Source organism: Tachypleus tridentatus, chromosome 10 (assembly GCF_004210375.1).
Source record: "Tachypleus tridentatus isolate NWPU-2018 chromosome 10, ASM421037v1, whole genome shotgun sequence".
Classification (NCBI taxonomy): domain Eukaryota; kingdom Metazoa; phylum Arthropoda; class Merostomata; order Xiphosura; family Limulidae; genus Tachypleus; species Tachypleus tridentatus.
Genome location: NC_134834.1, coordinates 153,322,280 through 153,341,841, shown reverse-complemented (window position 1 = coordinate 153,341,841; position 19,562 = coordinate 153,322,280). Strand labels below are relative to the sequence as shown.

At 33.6% G+C, this 19,562-nt stretch overlaps 2 protein-coding genes across 5 annotated transcripts in view; one reads left to right on the top strand and one right to left on the bottom strand.

Annotated features, from left to right (window-relative positions):
* Positions 1-2,722: 2,722 nt before the first annotated feature.
* On the bottom strand, positions 2,723-19,520 carry LOC143230660 (potassium channel, subfamily K, member 13-like). Its single transcript, XM_076464569.1, has 2 exons — positions 18,348-19,520; positions 2,723-4,372 (listed from the first exon to the last, which is right to left on the bottom strand). The coding sequence occupies exons 1-2, from the start codon at positions 18,682-18,684 to the stop codon at positions 3,444-3,446; spliced, it is 1,266 nt and encodes a 421-aa protein (XP_076320684.1). The 5' UTR covers positions 18,685-19,520; the 3' UTR covers positions 2,723-3,443.
* The window catches only part of LOC143230659 (tectonic-1-like), a 33,102-nt gene continuing 29,245 nt past the window's right edge, over positions 15,706-19,562 (top strand). For all 4 annotated transcript variants that reach the window (XM_076464565.1, XM_076464564.1, XM_076464567.1 and 1 more), the window contains exon 1: positions 15,706-15,948. The gene's annotated coding sequence lies outside the window, so the exon portion shown is untranslated. The remainder of the gene's footprint in view (positions 15,949-19,562) is intronic.

The following is a 19,562-nucleotide window of genomic DNA, read 5'->3' as shown; positions in this document are numbered from 1 at the left end:
CCTAAAAAAACAACAACATTCAGAGTGATCAGATGTCCTCCTCGACTCGAAAGATTTACTCCGAAATTTTTCTTACATTTAATTCTTTAATTTATTTCGAATTCTGTAGCAAAAGTACTTTAGAAATAAACATTCAGTTTTATTATGTTTTGCATAGTATCTTTATACATGCTCGCACATTTGGCATTGGAGCGTTATAATATTACAATTAATCCCACTATTCAATGGTAAAATGTCTCCCAAGAGTTTGTGAGAGATGTGTTGACAAGGTTATCGTTTCTAAATTAGGGGCGGCTAACATCCCGAGTAGCTTAGCGCAAAATTCAAAAGAAAGTTTCGTCGTGTGACGAGAATTAGTGGAGTTACACCGACACAAGACTACAACAAAAACGCTCACCATTAGAGATACAGATGGCACTAACACAGCAAACTTCTCCAGTACGGCTTTCATCTAGAATTATAGTGAGTACAGTTAGAGTTATTAATAAAGTGTACCCAGTTTTGGTTTATAAAATGCAGTCATTTTACTCTTATTAAATCCTATTAGCTTCTCTACAGAACGTTTCCTCGTGGCTTGAGTAACCTATCTACCTCTATCAAAATATTCCCTCTTTTATAGTCACGCTTCCGAGTTGTAATTTAAATTATGATAAACATAATGGTTTACTTTTCACTTATAATAAACCGTCATTTGGTAAATATTTTCCTGATTTACCTATTGATTCAACTTATTCTGTAAACTCGTCACATCTCAAATTTCGTCTATACAGTTAGAAATATTAAGATATTAAAGTCTTCGATAGACTTTACTAATTATGCTGCTATTAATATCGTTATTATAAACAATCAAAAGCAAAGGTTTCAGCACTGATCCTTAAGAAAATCCTCTATAATAACGGTTTCGTGTGAATGAACTCCGTTAATAATTATATTCCTGGCCCGGCATGGCCTAGTGCGTTAAGGTGTGCGCTTCGTAATCTGAGGGTCGCGGGTTCGCGCCCGAGTCGCGCCAAACATGCTCGCCCTCCCAGCCGTGGGGACGTTATAATTTGACGGTAAATCCCACTATTCGTTGGTACAAGAGTAGCCCAAGAGTTAGCGGTGGGTGGTGATGACTAGCTGCCTTCCCTCTGGTCTTACACTGCTAAGTTAGGGACGGCTGGCGCAGATAGCCCTCGAGTAGCTTTGTGCGAAATTCCAAAACAAACAATATTCCTTTTTTTTTCATCCAGCCACCTAACAAAGCAATTAACTGTTTTTTTTCCCAGCCACTACTAATGTGATTTTCTTATCTATCTTTAAAGAAGCACCTTATGAAACATGTTTTAAAAACTTTAAATACATCATCCTGTTAACAGCCAAAAGTTGAGCTTCCGTGAAATAAGTACGTTTTTTTGTTTTGTTTTTTACTTTGATACTTAGAGTTTTAAAACTTTTTAAGGGATCAAAAGGAAAAAATAACTATGATTAGAGGATTTTTGTATTAAGAATGGAATAAGTGTAGGAACGCAGCAATGACTTCTATCAAGTTTACTGCTTTATACTATATACGCGATTGAACTTCTAGCCCAATCTATGGAATTGTTATTGTGGATGAGCGCCTTATTTTTGTAAAAATACTGTAATGCATTTAATTAATGCCCTCGGTGTTGTTGCAAACTATAAAAAGGTGGCGCTAATTATAGTATTATTGCAGTTTCGGATTCTATTTTTGATACAAGAATTTGTTGATTTCAGTGCTAATAAGTGTGTGTGTTTTTTTCCTCTCTTTTTGTCAAAATAAAATTACGGTAATAAAAGTGGATTGTATGTTGTATTACTATTGCCGTCACACAGTGAGCTTTATAAAAATGCCTGGAGGGGGCGTTAATTAGATACAATGCGGAAGGTTAACTAGACAAATTGTGCAAAATTCTAATTTTGTTGTGGTTTATTGTTAAGCATAAAGCTACACGAAGAGCTGTGCTCTGCCCACCGCGAGCATCGAAATCTTGTTTGTAGCAGCAAAAATCCGCAGATATGCCGCTGTGCCACTAGGGATATTTCTTTTTAGAAATAACTTTTTCCTTAGTAAAATGCATCAAATTTGGTAAATAAAAGTATGAACTTATGTTTTAGTTATAATAAAAAATGTTTAAGTTTCGTATACAAATATGCATATGAGTTGTATATATAATGCTTGAATTTAGTTTATTTGCGTTCTGTGATAATGGAAATTAGCTTATGACTTTCATGTCAATGAAATCGAGCTGATATATGCATTTTAACACGAGTTCAAATAATGTTAGTTCTACAATACTGGGATTTATCTCATGTGAGTACCATGGCACTGGAATTTAACTAATATGAGTTCTATGATACAAAAGCTTATTATCATTTATGTGATACTATATTTCAGCTCATACAAGTTTCATGATACAAGAATTTAGCTGATATCACTCATGTAATACTGGTTTTTAGGTGATTACAGTGATATTACAGTTCTGTGATATTAGAATAGCTGATATCATTTATACAATACAACATTTCCGGTGATTTGAATTACATGATCATGGTAATGGACTAATATCCATTTTGTGGCATCAGTCTATAGTCAATCCGAGCTCTGTGATAGAAGAAAAACTGTTATCATTTTCTGTGACACTATAATTAAGCTGATGGAAACACTACATGTCAAAATAAAGTTTATATGTTGTAATTTCCTTAATTCTGGTAATTAAGTTCTATAATACTAAAATGTAGCTGATTTGAGTTTTGTGATATCGGAATTCAGCTTTCATGATTTCTTTCATACTGGAATTTAGTTCGTATTGTCTCTGTGATTCTGGAATTTAGTTAATATCCTTTCTTTAATTCTGTAACTTAGCTTATCAGTTCTATTATATTGAAATTTAACTGAAATGAAGTGTATGACAATAGAATTTAGCTGATGTATTTCTGTGATACTGAAATTCAGCTTATAGGTGTTTAGTAGATATGCTATTGTGGTGCTAATCTTTAGCTGATATAAGCTCTGCGATGCTAGAATTAAATTATTTCTGTTTTACTGGAATTTAACTGAAATCATTTCTTTGATCTTGGAACTTAGTTGATATAAATAGTTTGATACTGAAATTTTGAATTTCGAATCCCCGTCGCACCAAACATGCTCGCCATTTCAGCCGTGGGGGCGTTATATGCAACGATCAATTCCACTATTCGTTGGTAAAAGAGTAGCCCAAGAGTTGGCGGTGGGTGGTGATGACTAGTTGCCTTCCCTCTGGTTTTAAACTACTAATTTAGGGACGGCTAGCGCAGATGGCCCTCGTGTAACTTTGCGCGAAATTAAAAAAGAAACAAATACTGGAATTTAGCTAATGAGTTCTCAGAAACATATTCGATTACACTGATTGTTTGTCTGTTGAAAGATAAACTTTCGAAAATATCCTGTTGAATAAGGAGGGTCAAGTTATATCCCCTTTGAGTTTTCTAGAGGCAATAGTCAGAGGCCCAACTGTTTCAGGTTTTATTTCATCTTCGTTATCACTAGCGCATAAATATGCCAGAAGTACTTCCTGTCTTCTAATTGCTGATTCATGCAACTGTTTTTGCATCACGGCTAGTGATACTTTGTTGGACTTCATAAAGTCTTCCATGGAAATAAGTTCATCTGAATTACGCCGATCGCCCTCACTGTCGTACGTAGAATCAAGGTCACTACATTCTGGAACAGATGCAGATTTCTTATAGTGTCTCATCTGGTGAAGGGTTATAGCATCCCTACGTCCACACTGTACGTTCTGTTGGCTTTTGCCTTTAGCTTTCTTCTTACATTTGCAATTACAGTCTAACTTTTTGATTATATGGCTAAGAAACTGTTTGATGACTATAGTGGTAACATTGAAGAAGCTGTACATGATACAAGACCCACACACCAAGAACAAGAAGTTTACCAGGCGGTATAACTCGACATTCTGATAGGTTGCACGTTGACTGGTTACATAGTCTCCAAAACCTATTGTGGCGAAGGCGACAAAACAAAAATAAATTGCTTCAAAGTAGCTCCACTCTTCCATTGGAGCATATAGTGTTGAGGCACAAACAGCCAAAAGTATGCTTGTGAGAAACAAGTACAAAATCACCCAATATACAGACGGTTTCCAAATATTCAACTGGTCATCCAAAGAAGCTGGCGAGTCGCACCTTTGCTTAGAGTACTGACCTTTGCGTCGCAGATCTATCTCATGGATAGATCGTAAGACAAAAGTCAGAAAGGTAATACTTCGTTCTAGAAAGAGATTGAAAAAGAGAAAAACTCCTGAACACCCTAGGAACCCATAAAGAATAACCATGATTTTTCCTGGAACTGTCTGAGGTGTGGTCATCCCGAAACCTGAAAGAAAGGAAAATAAATATTTTGAGAGTCAAAGAAAATCAGAAGAATGAAGTGAGCTGACAGATTTGGATCTGATACAACTTTCCAACGATTAAAGGACAATTTTTGTTTGTTATTAAGTGAAGAGCTACACTATGGACTGCTTGTGCTGTGTTTATTACTTCTAAACCAGGTACGGTTAGTGTTTATAATATTCTAGTAGTTTTGCGTAAACTGCAACAAGACAAACAGTTATGTATTGTTTTTTGAGTAATATACTGAAAATTAGAGCATCAACTAATTTAGTGTTTATAATATTCTAGTAGTTTTGCGTAAACTGCAACAAGACAAACAGTTATGTATTGTTTTTTGAGTAATATACTGAAAATTAGAGCATCAACTAATTTAGTGTTTATAATATTCTAGTAGTTTTGCGTAAACTGCAACAAGACAAACAGTTATGTATTGTTTTTTGAGTAATATACTGAAAATTAGAGCATCAACTAATTTTCCAGTAGACAAGTTCTTATTTTAATGATCACAACGTTTTGATTTATAGTAACGGATTATTATCGGGTAGAAGTTACATTCAGTAAAGCAGTTGAATTTCGGAGGATGTTACAAATTCATAATAATGACAACAAGTATACAGGTGCCGTTAAATTAGCTTTTTTTATTAAAATGAAATGGATAAAAACCGATGTAGATAAAGAGCATTCCTAAGTATTTATTTAGCGTTCACTTTGATGGTAATATCAGCAGTTCGGCTATTTTTCTTCTGTTGATGTTTGATTCTCTTAGGATGATTTTGACGTTGTTTTCATTGATGATGAATTTTATTTCTTTAAGATGTTCCTAAAGTTTGAGGTTTATTTTGCTTTCAGTTTCTGCAGTATAAAAGTGTTAACACGAGTAGTAGTTGATTTTGTAGATGACTCCGTTGTTTTTAATTTCAGTAAGTTTAATTGTTAATAATAAGGTGGTTGATTTTAATACCTGGTTTTTCGTATGATTATGTAATTTATGTTGATGTTGTGTTACTTTAAGAATCGTTTCCATAATCCAGATTTTTACTGAATTTACTGGTGGTAATAAAGTTGAACTTTACACATTTTGTGTGTGTTTGACGTTTAATTTTTAGATGTGCCCATTATTTCAAATAAAAAAACATTTTTCAGATGCTGATTTTTGAACGAAGATTTCAGAACTGAGTTACAGTTCATCGTTTACATTATTTACAGAACATGTATTAAATGCTATTTACATAATTCAAATTTTTTAGTTTCTGTTTTGTGATGTGTTTATATTTCCAATGTTATTCTCATTTTTTATTTTTCTATTAACTTTAAGTCTAAATCCTGCTAGTTCTCTTATGATGTTAACGTTCAGAAAATTTATGGAGAAATTTTATTCGTCTTCAGTTGTAAAATGAATGTTAGGATGTATATTGCTGATGCTGTTGAGAATTTTTCTTTTGTGTTTTTCTTTGTCAAAGTTGAAATAACAGGTAACATCATCGATATATATCATCCAACATAAAAGTATATAGATGGCTGTTTTTTTTTCAGTTGAATTAAAAATATGTTTGCTAGTGCACTTGATAGTCTTCCGCCCATACAGAGTTCTACCACTGGTGCATTGAAGTCAGTTTCTGAGCTCAGTGTGTTATACAGTCTTCTTTGCCAAGTGTTTTTAGAGAGTTGCTCAGTTGTTCTTTATTAGATCTGTATAAATGACGTATCTTTTATTATTTGTAGAGCATTTATGTATGTAGTGTTACCTCTACGGCGGTGGGTGATGATAACTAGCTGCCTTCCATCTAGTCTTACTCTGCTAAATTAGAGACGGCTAGCGCAAATAGCCCTCGAGTGGCTTTGCGCGAAATTAAAAAAAAAAACTGCCTACAAGCATTTTTGGGCGTACAAAATAATTCAAAGCTACAACTTTTATATTTATTTAAATATAATTGACAAATGTTTTATGGATAATACAACAAATTTAAAAAACAAAATAATAAAACTACGTTTTATTCTATAGGAACGCATGCATTAACAACTAGTACACGTATTTACCATAGGATCGTAGTGACAATAAATTAAAGCAGTCTCGCACTTATTTTTGTCAATGTGAAAATGTTATATATACCCATTGGTGACAAGCTGTATCCGCTTCAAACTACGTATTACAAAAATACTTTAACCCCTTACAATGCCAACCATTTTATACTAGGGTTTCTCAGCCATTTTTAACGCACAATTTTGGACACTTTATATTACGTGTTAAACAGCTGCTTTAAACCAACAAAATATTAACCTTTTCATACTACGTGTAATGCAGATGATTTCAGCTCACACAATGTTAGCCACTTTATAGAACGTGTTAAACAGCTACTTTAAACCCTTCTCGGGGCGAATAAAAGTTCTATAATATACTGATTATAGCAAAGAATTAGCAATATGTTTTATATATAGAACATCAAGGAAATGCAAAAAAAAAAAAAAAATGCAACTTGAATATAAAAGTGAAAACTCTAATCAGTGCATTAAATATGTACTAAATCGATACTTAAAAACACAATTGACAACTGTCTCTTTCAATGCCTATAAAAATGGTACATTATTTTTGATAAAATAATTTCAAGATAATAGATAACTTAATATATTATGTGTGAAAAACTGACAACGAAATGTACAGTGTTATAATACTTGTTTCGTTAAAATAATGGTTTTCACTTCTACTTTTTAGGACGTAATTAAATCTGGACCCCAGTGTTGATGACGTAATCCCATGTTGAGACATTTTGCGATGAGCTCGTCATCCTATTGATCAAGTTGTTTCTAGAAACACCATTCGCCTGTGGAATCTTAGCAACAGCATCTGTCTAATCACACCAACCTTCGACACACAGTACTTGTGGTAACAGCATCCATTTATAGTAACACCGTCCGCCAGCAGAAGCGTTATCAGCCTTCATAAAACGCATGAAATACGTAAATGTAAAATATATAGTAACTGTCCACATGTGTAAAATGAAATATTTTGTCAAGAATTCATTTGCTGCTATACATAATAATAATCATAGTTATATAGGTAGAGAAATAGCATAATAATACGTTTAATCCATAAATCTAAACTAGGGAAACAGTAAGATTGTACGAGTATGTTAAATTATTTTAGAGACGTTATCACGGAAAATCCGTTCTTTTCAGAACCGTTTCTCTCTTTTTTTGTAAAAACAGATATGCTATGCAGATAAGGTAATTACTATTGAGTAATCAATCATTCTAAGAACTGTACACATTTCTAAGCTGCCATGACACATGACAACGGATGTAGGAGTACGACGTTACTAAAGTTGTCATTGGTTGTTTAGAAATGTGCCATTTGGTTACACTTCGTGTAACTATGATTGTAACTAAAACTAAAAACTAACTAAAAATGTAACTAAAAACTATCGTTTTTAACCCCTCAATGCTTAGGATATTGCTTCATCTAACTACATGTGACTGAACAATTCTTCTATCAAAAAACGATTAACTCCAAAGTTTAGTGCATGTTTGGTAGAACCATAACTTTTACCGAAAACTATAAATGAGATTATTTAGTTTATAGATTTCAGAAGGGCAAGTAATCAAAGGTAATACACTGTGGTAATCTTTAGAATTGCATTGGTGGGAGAATGGAGAGATGTGTAATATCAGAGAAGAACTCGCAAGCAAAAAGTCAACCTGCTAAAGAGTCTGGAGCTGCGGCCGAAACCATTTTTAAAGTACCACCACAGATAGAAGAGCGAGTAAATTTGCTCTGCTACATACCTTGAGGAACTTTTCCAATGAGAGGTCAGCAGTAAGTGCAAGAGGCCATTCTATTTATATACATAGCCCCTGGAAAACCATAAAAAACCTTGATGAATTTAGTATATTGTTTTATATAAAAATCAGGAATTTAAGGGCAATTTATAATCCAGGAAGTTTTATGTTGTACGCTTTATTTCAATATTTTAATTTAGATATTTGCTAGATAGCTGACGAACATATTATCTAGAAAATTGATATAGAAAGTAAACACCAAGTATGGTATAGATAAGAATAATATACATGGTAAATCAGTTAGTAAATAATAATAAATTACTGAATATTCATTGAGTGATTCAGAACATTGTTTGTAGTGAAAGTTTCTGTGTTTATTCATTAAATCAGTTAGTGAGCAAATTCTGTACGTTTTGTAGTTATGAGTTAGGCCTATGAACTACGGGTCTTGAAATTCTGTGTGGTGTATAGCAAATATTAATGAAGAAACAAATAAATTTGTCATTGTTATGTGGACTGAACTTGGCATAATTTTCATTAAACAGCCCAAAAGAGCATGCATTGCAATAATATGCATTGTACTAGATACTTTTTCTGTGTAAAATAAAAACAGTTTCAAAACAGGGGTGGGCTACTACACTTAAGTGGGTTAGAATTTGTCTGTAGTCATGTTTATTTTTTAGTTAAATTCTTCTTTATGCTTCTCTATAAAATCTAATTTCGTTTTTATTATTTAATGTCTCTTTCTTTATTTTTCTTCATTTGTACTAGTGTTTCAGTCTCTTTTCGTGATCACATCGCCATTATTTTCAGGTCAAGGTTTAGTTTAAAAAATTACACTTATGACACCACTATTATAAAGTATTTTACGATTGGATACTATGGGTGGGTTAAGGCGTTCGATTCATAATGTGAGGGTCGTGGATTCGAATCCCGGTCACACCAGACATGCTCGCCCTTTCAGCTGTAGGAACTTTATAGTGTGAAGGTCAATCCCACTATTCGTTGGTAAAAAGTAGCCCAAGAGTTGACTATGGGTGGTGATGAGTAGCTGTCTTCCCTCTAGTATTACACTGCTAAATTAGGGACGGCTAGCGCAGATAGCCGTAGTGTAGCTTTGCGTGAAATAAAAAACAAACAAACAAGTAATTGGATACGGTCGTTTGAATTATTTGTTTTAAACAATGCCAAGGCTATCCTAAGTTAACAATATTTTCACTTCAATAGTCCATTGGCAGCTCCAAATCGATGGATAGAAATTGCTGACAACTGCTTTAACAACTACCGAAAAAATACTAATTCTAGTTTAAAATGGAACCTTTATCCGACAGATGTGAAATGTCTAAATGTTCAAAAGGCTTGGAATGTTCTCTTTGTGGTTACGAATGTGATGAATTATTCATTTCTGCTAAACTGAATCAGATATGCTGGGGAAAGCAGCCAAAATGTGTATTGGCGAGTGCTAATAACAAAGAAAAAGGTAGAAGATGGTTATGGCCAAATTACAAAGAGAATATCGTGAATGGCAATGGTGAAGATGATGATATGACTCACTGATAATCGTGTTTTGTCTTCAGTAGAATATAATGATTATAGAGGTGACGGTGATAAAAAAGTGAAATAATACAAAACTCCATATGATAACAGAGGTGTTTTCAGAAAAAGCTGTTCTTTTTTTGTTTGTAAGAAAATTACCAAGTTGAAAATCATGAAAATGAGTTATTTAAGTCTATTAATGAAGCAAGGCATAAAGATAACGCATTTCAATACTAAGTCAAATATTATCTGTTATTTTACCCAATGATGCATATCAGTTATTGTTGTTTATATACGAAAATAAACTGTAAAAGGTAGCAGAGAATTCAAGGAGAACATATCTCGCAATTAATTAAATAAAATTATTATTGAAGTACATTCAAAACGTCTTCTGTATTCTGTCCAGAGAAGAATTTTATTAGCTTCGCTACAAAATGACAAAGATTTTCATTTGACTAAGATCGATATAAAACTTACATGATTTTTCGTCTTAATACAATATCTTTTAACACATTCCGAATAAAGCTGTTTACAATTGCATTACTAGTTATTTAAAATTCCTTATTTATATAAAGCTAATATTCATTGACATATTAATCTTTAAGTAATTTTCTTCATCTTTGCTTAATATTTTGCTTTAAAGAACTCGCTATGAAATCTTCATCAGTAGTAGTTACGTTTAGTATGATTTCTTCAACCAAATTCTAAGACAGTTTCAGTGATCCTAACTCTACTTATGCATAAGACAGGTGTTAATAATATTTTCTGCAGCTCAAGTTCACTTTAATGCAGTTTGTGGGCTTAATTTCACAAACAAACTTTTGATCACAAACTCTGAAAAATTACTGTCGGTGTAATACAAAATAATTTGTAACAATAGGGTGGTAAAATACATTAATCCTACCTGTATGCAAATTATTTTATATCGTCCGCCATTGCACTTTAAGAAGTTCGTGCATTTCTGAGGTGTTCTGATACCTTTGGCTTTAAAAATATATTTTGTTATTAGTTGGCTATTCCTAAAGCTGCTGGTTAAAAGGGACCTTTCATTTCTATTTTGGTTCAACATAAACAGCAAAGCAAACCAGACTTCTCGGATCTAACTGTTAATATTTTGTCTTAGGCCTCATCATTATTTTCCTCATCGGATATAATTTGACAACATATAGAAATTCGCCATTTCTTTCAATACATTCAACACATTCAGTCGTTAAACTGGAATTTTGAAAAAGTTGAAATTCCTTCTTGTGATCCACTAATCAGAAGATTAGGAACACAGATTGCTTGAATCCTCAAAAGTGGATCTCCGATTCACACTATTCCGTTCTAATTTATTCCCTAGAAATACTAAGCAAGAAAATAAAAATTAAGCACGACCAAAATTCATGATTATGAAAAAGTAATTTTATGATCAGTCAAAAATATAACAGCAAAACATTGCCAAAAAATAAATTTTGTCGTGACCTATTTACTTGATGATACTGAAACTCAGTGAAACAGAGAAAAATTTTTTAACTCTGAGATTCAGACATGTTTAATTGACCTTGTGTTTAATAGAGCTCCCTTATGGCTTAACGGCAATTCTGAAAGCTTATAACGTTAAAAAATGAGTTTTAACATTCAGAGTGGCAAACGCAGAGAGCCCATTGTGTAGCTTTGTGCTTAATGATAACTAAAATGATCTATGAAATGAGAAAGTTTTGTGTTATAATAAGAATAAATAAAAAGGAAGACATCTTTAAAGAAAGCTTCCCTCTGGGATTGTAGTGCATTCGTGATGTTTACAAATGTTTCAAGTTTGATACGCTTGAAGTGTTCTTCATAGTAGTTGAAGCTTTTCTAGTAAAACTGACGCTAGAGGTTAAAGAGTCTTTGATATATTGCGAGGAAAAACTCGTAGGCCTTATGTGATGTCACAATAACACATACTGAATGACCGACAGACAACACATTATTGTTTAATGTTGCGAGTGTTTATAATCCGAAGGTTGCGGGCTCGAATCCCCGTCACACAAAACGTACTCACCCTTTCAGCCGTGGGGGCGTTATAAGTTACAGTCAATCCCACTATTTGTTGGTAAAAGAGTAGCCCAAGAATTGGTGGGGAGTGGTGATGACTAGCTGCCTTCCCTCTCGTCTTACACTGCTAAATTAGGGACAGCTAGCGCAGATAGGCCTCGTGTAGCTTTGCGCGAAATTCAAAACAAACCAAACCAAAAGTTTTTTCTGATCTGGTGCGTTTCTTCCCTCTGGTCTTTGCGCAGATAGCCTAGCTGCTTTGTGCTATAAAACACTGACCCTCTGGTTTTTATGTTTGATGGTCTGCTGTCTAAGCTCGTTTGGTGTGATGTTTGTGTTTATAATGTAGTCTTGTTAGCAGTATGTTGAATATAGATGGCATAGGCATTTTGTTTCTCAGCTTTTTTTATTATCAGGAATCGTTTTTTAGGTCTGAAATGCAAGTACTCCATGAAACATACACATCGAAATAGTTGGTCAGCTGTCTGACCAGAATTAACAAATTTTCATGAAGAAGGTGGTATTTCCGATTTTCCTGGAAGTTATTGGGTTGAGGAATAATTCGTGAGCGTTTTTTCAAGTTAAAAAAAATATATTCATAAATAAAACGCTTTCGCAAAATATTTCATGTCATTTGGTAGATAATTTTTTACTCTAATAGATGGTGTGTTTGATTTTCATATGTCTTTAATTTTTGCTTTCATTTTCAGCTCATTAAATGGAATGTCAACTGGACAAAATCGAGCATTTTCGACACCATCTGCTTTTCGCATTTAATTGGCTAGCACAGATAGCCCTCGACTAGCTTTGTGCGAAATTCAAAAACAAACAAACAAACACTTAAATGAACCCCATACACATACGCGCGCGCACGCTCAGATGTGGATACAGACCAAAACAGGAGCCCTAAGCAAGCACACCAAAACCAGTTTAAGTAAAGATCTGGAATCCGACACAGATCAAGAAATATTCCAAGATATCCGAAACTAGGAATTTAAGTGTATGTTTAGGCTTGCTATGAAGATAAGCAAATTGAATGCGAAGAAGGCCTAATACGTTGGTGAAGGCTGTGTGAAATATACTACAATCTAGCAGCTAGCTTGAATGATGACACTAAAGACACATGCATCAAACCTCACATGAATTTTCCGGTTTTTTATTATAAGTAAAAAAATAAAATAAATGAGATTTTTTCTTCCAATCTAGGTTTATAGTTCGGATACCGAGTAGATATAATTTTCTGTGCCTAATCTATAAAAGCTGCCATGCAGATTTTGTTTGTTTGTTTTTAAGCACAAAGTTATACCATGGGCTAATTTTGATGGGTCAATTGTCGGTATCGAAATTCAATCTCTGGTGTTGTAAGTCAGCAGCAACTTCATATTATTGCGCTCTTTTTAATAATGATATTGATTACTATAAAATGTAACCACAATAACCATCAGAACCTCCATCGAAATGGAATTTTCAGTAATAGAATGGTTGCTGGATTACACGACTTGCCCTCTTCCCCTACACATTGTGGTGAATAACGATAATGACTCTATAACCATTACTTATATACAGATATATATTGTAAATGTTGATACGCTAACGTATCCTAATCCCCTTTTCATATTAGAACTTAATATATAAAAAATCCATTTCTACATTTTTTGAGATTTACACAGAATACGTAAGTTTACTGCACTATCAATGTTGTTAGTTATTGGTCTTCTTTTTAACTACACTTTGTTTAACGTGCTTATAGTTCTCCGGCTTCTGGGTTGACATGCAGAAAGAAGCCTTTTAAATCTCTTCATGTATTAGTTGCATTGGTAGAACTATGGTACTCCAATATTGTCTCCTAAGGTTGTGTCACTTTTCGAACTTTTTCAGTCATTTTGTGTTTTCACAATCATTTTTAAAAAAATAAATTACGGTTAACATTAACTTTTATATTAAACTGGAAGTAATTTGAAAATGTTTTTTTCCATATTTCATGAAGTTGGGCCAAATTTTCTTTGATTATAACTTCACCACGTTATATGAATTTAGAGGACTTCAACGCATCTTTAGTATTAAATCCGCTGTAATAAAAAAAAATCAATTTTCTTTATTGTCACTTATTTCATACACAAATTTAGCAAATAACGCTTCTTTTTTGTGTTTTATAATATTGCAAAATATTCCGTAACATCATATGTTGTTCCACTGGACAAAATCTAAAAGAACTTTTCTTTATAAACAAAAGCAAAAAAACTATTTATTTTAACAGTAGCCCCTTCCATTTGTCCAACTATTCGTTGGTAAAAGAGTAGCTCAAGAGGTTGCGGTAGGTGGTGATGACTAGCTGCCTTCCCTCTGGTCTTACACTGCTAAGTTAGGGACGGCTGGCGCAGATACCCCTCGTGTAGCTTTGCGAGAAAATCAAAACAAACAAACCCTTCCTGGGCTTATGTACGTCTCATAAAAAATACCCAAAACTGGTTCTCTTAGTTCCCATGCTTACAAACTTGCCAAATATCTCGTACATTTATTAAGCTCACTAAGAACGAATTTACTGTTAAAGGTTCTTTTTGTCGCTCAAGAGATATTTCAGTTTCCTAATGCAGACCAATTCGTTACGGCCAGCTTTAATACTCAGTCCTTATTCATTAACATTTCAGCTGAGAAAACAATTAAAATAATTTTTAAAGAATTATTCTCTAATAACAATGCTCTGTGCTTTAGCTTCAACGGCCCGGCATGGCCAGGTGGGTTTAGGCGTTTAACTCGTAATGTGAAGGTCGTAGGTTCGAATCCCCATCGCACCAAACATATTCACCCTTTCAGCCGTGGGGGCGTTATAATGTCACGGGCAATCCCACTATTCGTTGGTAAAAGAGTAGCCCAAGAGTTGGCGGTGGGTGGTGATGACTAGTTGCCTTCCCTCTCGTCTTACACTGCTAAATTATGGCCGGCTATCACAGATAGCTCTCGTGTAGCTTTGTGCAAAATTCGGAAAACAAACAATCTAACTTTAACCAACAAAAATTCGAATAGCTTCTTAACTTAGCCATAAAGGGTAATCACTGCACTTTTAATGGCCATCTTTAAGACCAGATAAATGGAATGGCGAAAGAATCACTTCCAGGTCTAACCCTTGGAAATATTTGTCAATGTTATTACAACCGTCAATGGCTGGATAACTGTCTTCTTTATCACACACCAGTATTATATAGAAGGTACACTGATGATACTTTTCTATTCTTTCACAACACTGATCCCGCCAAGAAGTATAGAATATCTAAGTTTACAATATCCATAAACAATCTTTACATGTGAGATGGAAAAAAACAATAACTTAGCTTTTTAAAGTCCACGCATACAAAATAAAACAATCTTCCTGCCACATCTATTTACCGCAAGAAAACATTTCAAACCAGACTCCTTCAAAATAACCTTGTTCTAAACCTTCTAAGCATACCTTACATTACCTGTTCTGACTACTTTCGTCTTCATCAGAAATTTAAAAAAAAAAATCATAACATATTACAAAGTAATGGTTATCCCTTTTAGTTCTTTCACACTGCCACATAATAATTTTTAACAAATAAAACAGAATCTATACAAAAAATCTCACATGGCTCGAAACATCCACTAATTCTTATTCCTCTTTTCATTGGTAAACAAAGTTTTAAATCAAATATCAAACTCCAAAAATAATCAAAACGTATTACTAACAAGTAAGTTTAGTATTTACGTCATCATTTAAAATTAAAAATGTGTTTAAACCAAAGACGCTTTGCATGTTTACATTATCATGCACAAAACTGCTAAGAAAGGAAGTAAGTCGGAACTTTGTTGTAGTATCCATTTCAAAAGTGTGTGTATGGATACAAGTAAGAAGGTTGCCAATTTACAGACTTTATCTGCAACCAATGAGCAGGTGTTTTTTTTATGTTTTTGAGAACTGCGAAACGATCAAAGAAAAATAACCAATAAGTGCCAGATCTACTTCTGGGAAGTTGTGTACGTTATTTAGAAAATCGCAAGAATACCAGAAAGAGTTTGTGTAAAACTCGTGTTTGAAGCTCAAAAGTTAGTTCTTCACGAGCTCATAGTTAGCTCTTCTCGTGTTTTGAGTGAATTTTCAAGTCGATAGAAAGAAGCAGTTGCGGCTATCGCCATCCGAACCTCTGAAGTTGAAGGAAGAGTTATGACCACTTTGACGATGAGACTACCAAATGTTTCGCGCCTACACGCTCTGTAAGTAACTTATTGCCATTATTCATTAATTAGAATATCGTTAAGTTGATATGGTGTAATGAATTAATTATGTTATGGAAAGTATTATTGAATAACGGTTTACTAGTTGTACTAAAAGAGTTTTGTTAGTATAATCAAAATATTCAAATATTCAAATTGATTGTATCATAGAACATTCTGAAAGCATATTAAAAATGCTTTATAGTGTGAAATTTAGTCAGATTCCGATTCCTTACTTTAACTGCACATTACACCAGTTAGTGCTTGTGTGCTCCACTTACTCTTGCATTCCTGAATTGATCTAAATAAAGTGTGGACTGACAGAATCAGTTGAAACTACGACGACTAGCCTTCCCGGCCTGCCCGTCTTACGCGAAATAAGTTATATTACATAACATAAGATACAGGTAGAACCTACGTTTTGATAATTGTACGACATATAATCGTACAAAAGTTCGTTTAAAAATAATATAGAATAATGAAGGCTCGTAGTTTAATAAAATGATAAATTCAAAACCTGTTCCTGAAAATAGATAGGTAAAAACAGGTATCGTAATAATAACATAAAATAGTTAAAACTTGTATTATTTGATAATACTATAATATAGTTCAAACCTGTATATTTTAATATAATACACTGAATAACTTGAATTGCAATATCAATGTAGAATTGTTAAAACCTGCATTTCAGTCATTACATAAGATATTAGTATTTTATTTTCACAGAGCATAACTACAAGTTGTTTTTAACAAAAACGAAAATATAAACAAAACGAGTATTTTAATAATACTCTTAATTTCATCCGGATTTTAATAATAAAATGAAATAATCAAATCCTGTATTTTCATATAGTAAAATCAAACTTGCGTCTTAATAGAAACAGACTAGCACTAGCATATCGCTGGTCCACCGGAGACGTACTAGTAGATAGCCACTTTTAAAATTTAAACCTGTTTCACAAATCTTATTGTACTATAGCGAAAAATTCTTTGTAACAAATCTGGAAATTTTATAGATTTTGGTAAACCAGTGATAGTGTGATGGTAGCTCTCGTCATCCAACTCAGATATATTTGGTTGAAACTGAACTCAGGAAAAGTACAATCATTGACACATCAGGTTGCCACACAATAATTATATTATATATATATAAAAGTTTTCATTAAACCTGTTATAAAACTCGATGCCTCAGCTTTGTTTACCGTTACTTTACTTAGGCTAAATGATGTTTGGAATTTCGCACAAAGCTACTCGAGGGCTATCTGTGCTAGCCGTCCCTAATTTAGCAGTGTAAGACTAGAGGGAAGGCAGCTAGTCATCACCACCCACCGCCATCTCTTGGGCTACTCTTTTACCAACGAATAGTGGGATTGACCGTCACATTATAACGCCCCAACGGCTGAGAGGGCGAGCATGTTTGGCGCGAGTCAGGCGCGAACCCGCGACCCTCAGATTACCAAGCGCACGCCTTAACGCGCTAGGCCATGCCAGGCCCTAGGCTAAATGAACAAAACACTCCAGGTTGTACTTCTTATTGACACAATTTGGACTATAGAATTATACAACTATATATAAAAGCACACGGTATAGCAAGAATATAAATATTTCTATAAAAATGTGTGTCGGTGAAATACAAACATTCTTTAGAAGAAATGTATTTGATCTAAAATATTACGTTTAACTCAAAACACTTCATTTACCTTATGGTTCTATGAGTAAAAACAGTCACACGAACGTTTTTTTTTATTAAATATTAAAAAGTATATCTTCAATTTTCCACGAAATTATTTCTTAAATTATTAATTTTGTAATGAAATTAAAAATTTAAAGAAATGCAAGTATTGCCCTCTAAAAACTGTTTCAGTGCTAAATACGCAAATTTAAACGAAAACATTCACGTCTTAATATTGATACCCTAAGAGAATAACACCGAAGAAATGAAACGTTATGTGACGGCAGAAATTACTCATTACTTTAGTTAGTAACTTATATCACACTGTTCGAATGTAATATTATATTCCAGGGATGTAGGAGCTGGAGACATGTGCCACACAAAATATTTTGGTTCACTATTATTTTTGTAAGAAAGAGTAAAAATACAGTGTCATATTATTTGTTTGTTTTGGTGGCATCAAGATAATGCTATCATTTTTAAATAATCGTATATACATAAACTTTAAAAACGTTGTTTTTGTTAATAGGTGAAGTATAACCTACATGTATTATCTTTTATTTAAGCATGGTATTATGAGTATAATTAATAATGCATTGACAACATGACTGAAATATGTTATAATATTGTGAATTAGGAATATTTTGATAGACCCCATTGCAAAAAAGAACTCCTACGACCCTGTATTCTACACTAATATCGTAACTAATTGAACACCACAACTAACCTATTGTGGACACAACAGTGCCCACGAAATAAAAGGCTCCAGAGAGGTCCCATTGCCGTCGTTTATGGAGAAGACCCGCTGCCGAAGCGTTTCCGAAACTGTATAACAAGTGTTCCACATCACTTACGCTAACAGTATTGTTATACTTTATCCAGAACTGTTCAACTGATCTTTCGTAACGTTGTCGACTTAGTTTCTTGTGGTCGCTTTCCAGCCAGTGAAATGCTGTGGCCCCAAACAACATATATATCACCATGATAACAGCCAGCAATAGAAACCTAGCGTTGTCCTCTCCCAAATGCAAGAACCGACAACAACCTCTTCGCCGTTGGGCCATTTCAATGACACTCACTTTTCATACTGGCCTCGTTATGCAATTCTTATATGTATCATCATCGTAACGTTCTGTGTCACATTAAACTGTTCGACGGGTCCTTCAACTACATTGTATTTATTCTTTTACGTTAGATCAATAATTTTCTACTGTATTTCCACTTCACAAGAGCCACTTGCACAAAGCAACGTCGTTATATAGCCATTATCTGCCTTGAAACACGATTATTTATAAATTTCGTTAATTTTCTCTTGAAATTTAATTATTTGTTTGAACAAGGAACATTTTCTAAATAATTTTCCTTTAACAGTTTTTTACATGGAAATTAGCACTCATTACAAAGTTAAATCCTGTTGTTATTTTTTAACTCTCTTGTTACTTGACGACGTAAAACTTACGTGGTTGCTAAAATTGTCGCGTGGAGCACAAAGTACAATGATTAAAATACTTTCGTTATCGCTGTTACAAATACTTGATGACAGCTCACCAATGTACCTTAATTCTCTACGTGCATTCAACAAAACAATCACCATCATGGTCAAAGTCTACCTCACTAGTTCTCTACGCTTGCTCACTTACAAGAAACACGTGCTTCGGAACTCATAACGACCTCTCTCGAATACTAATAATAATTCAGCCAATGAAATTTTTTCCAGAAACGTTTCAGGTTGAATAAAGATTTTTTTTTTAATAGAGTACTCTAGACTAAGAACTACCACTGCTGTATTTCCTTTTAATTTTGTTATATTTTACTTAACTCTTTAGTATTAACAGCGCTTTAAGACCATAATGGAGGCTGGAATGCTAACTTCAGGAGGTAAGTTTATTTAACTTAATTACCTCGAAACGGTAATTCCTTATTTTTAATGTTTTTTTCATTT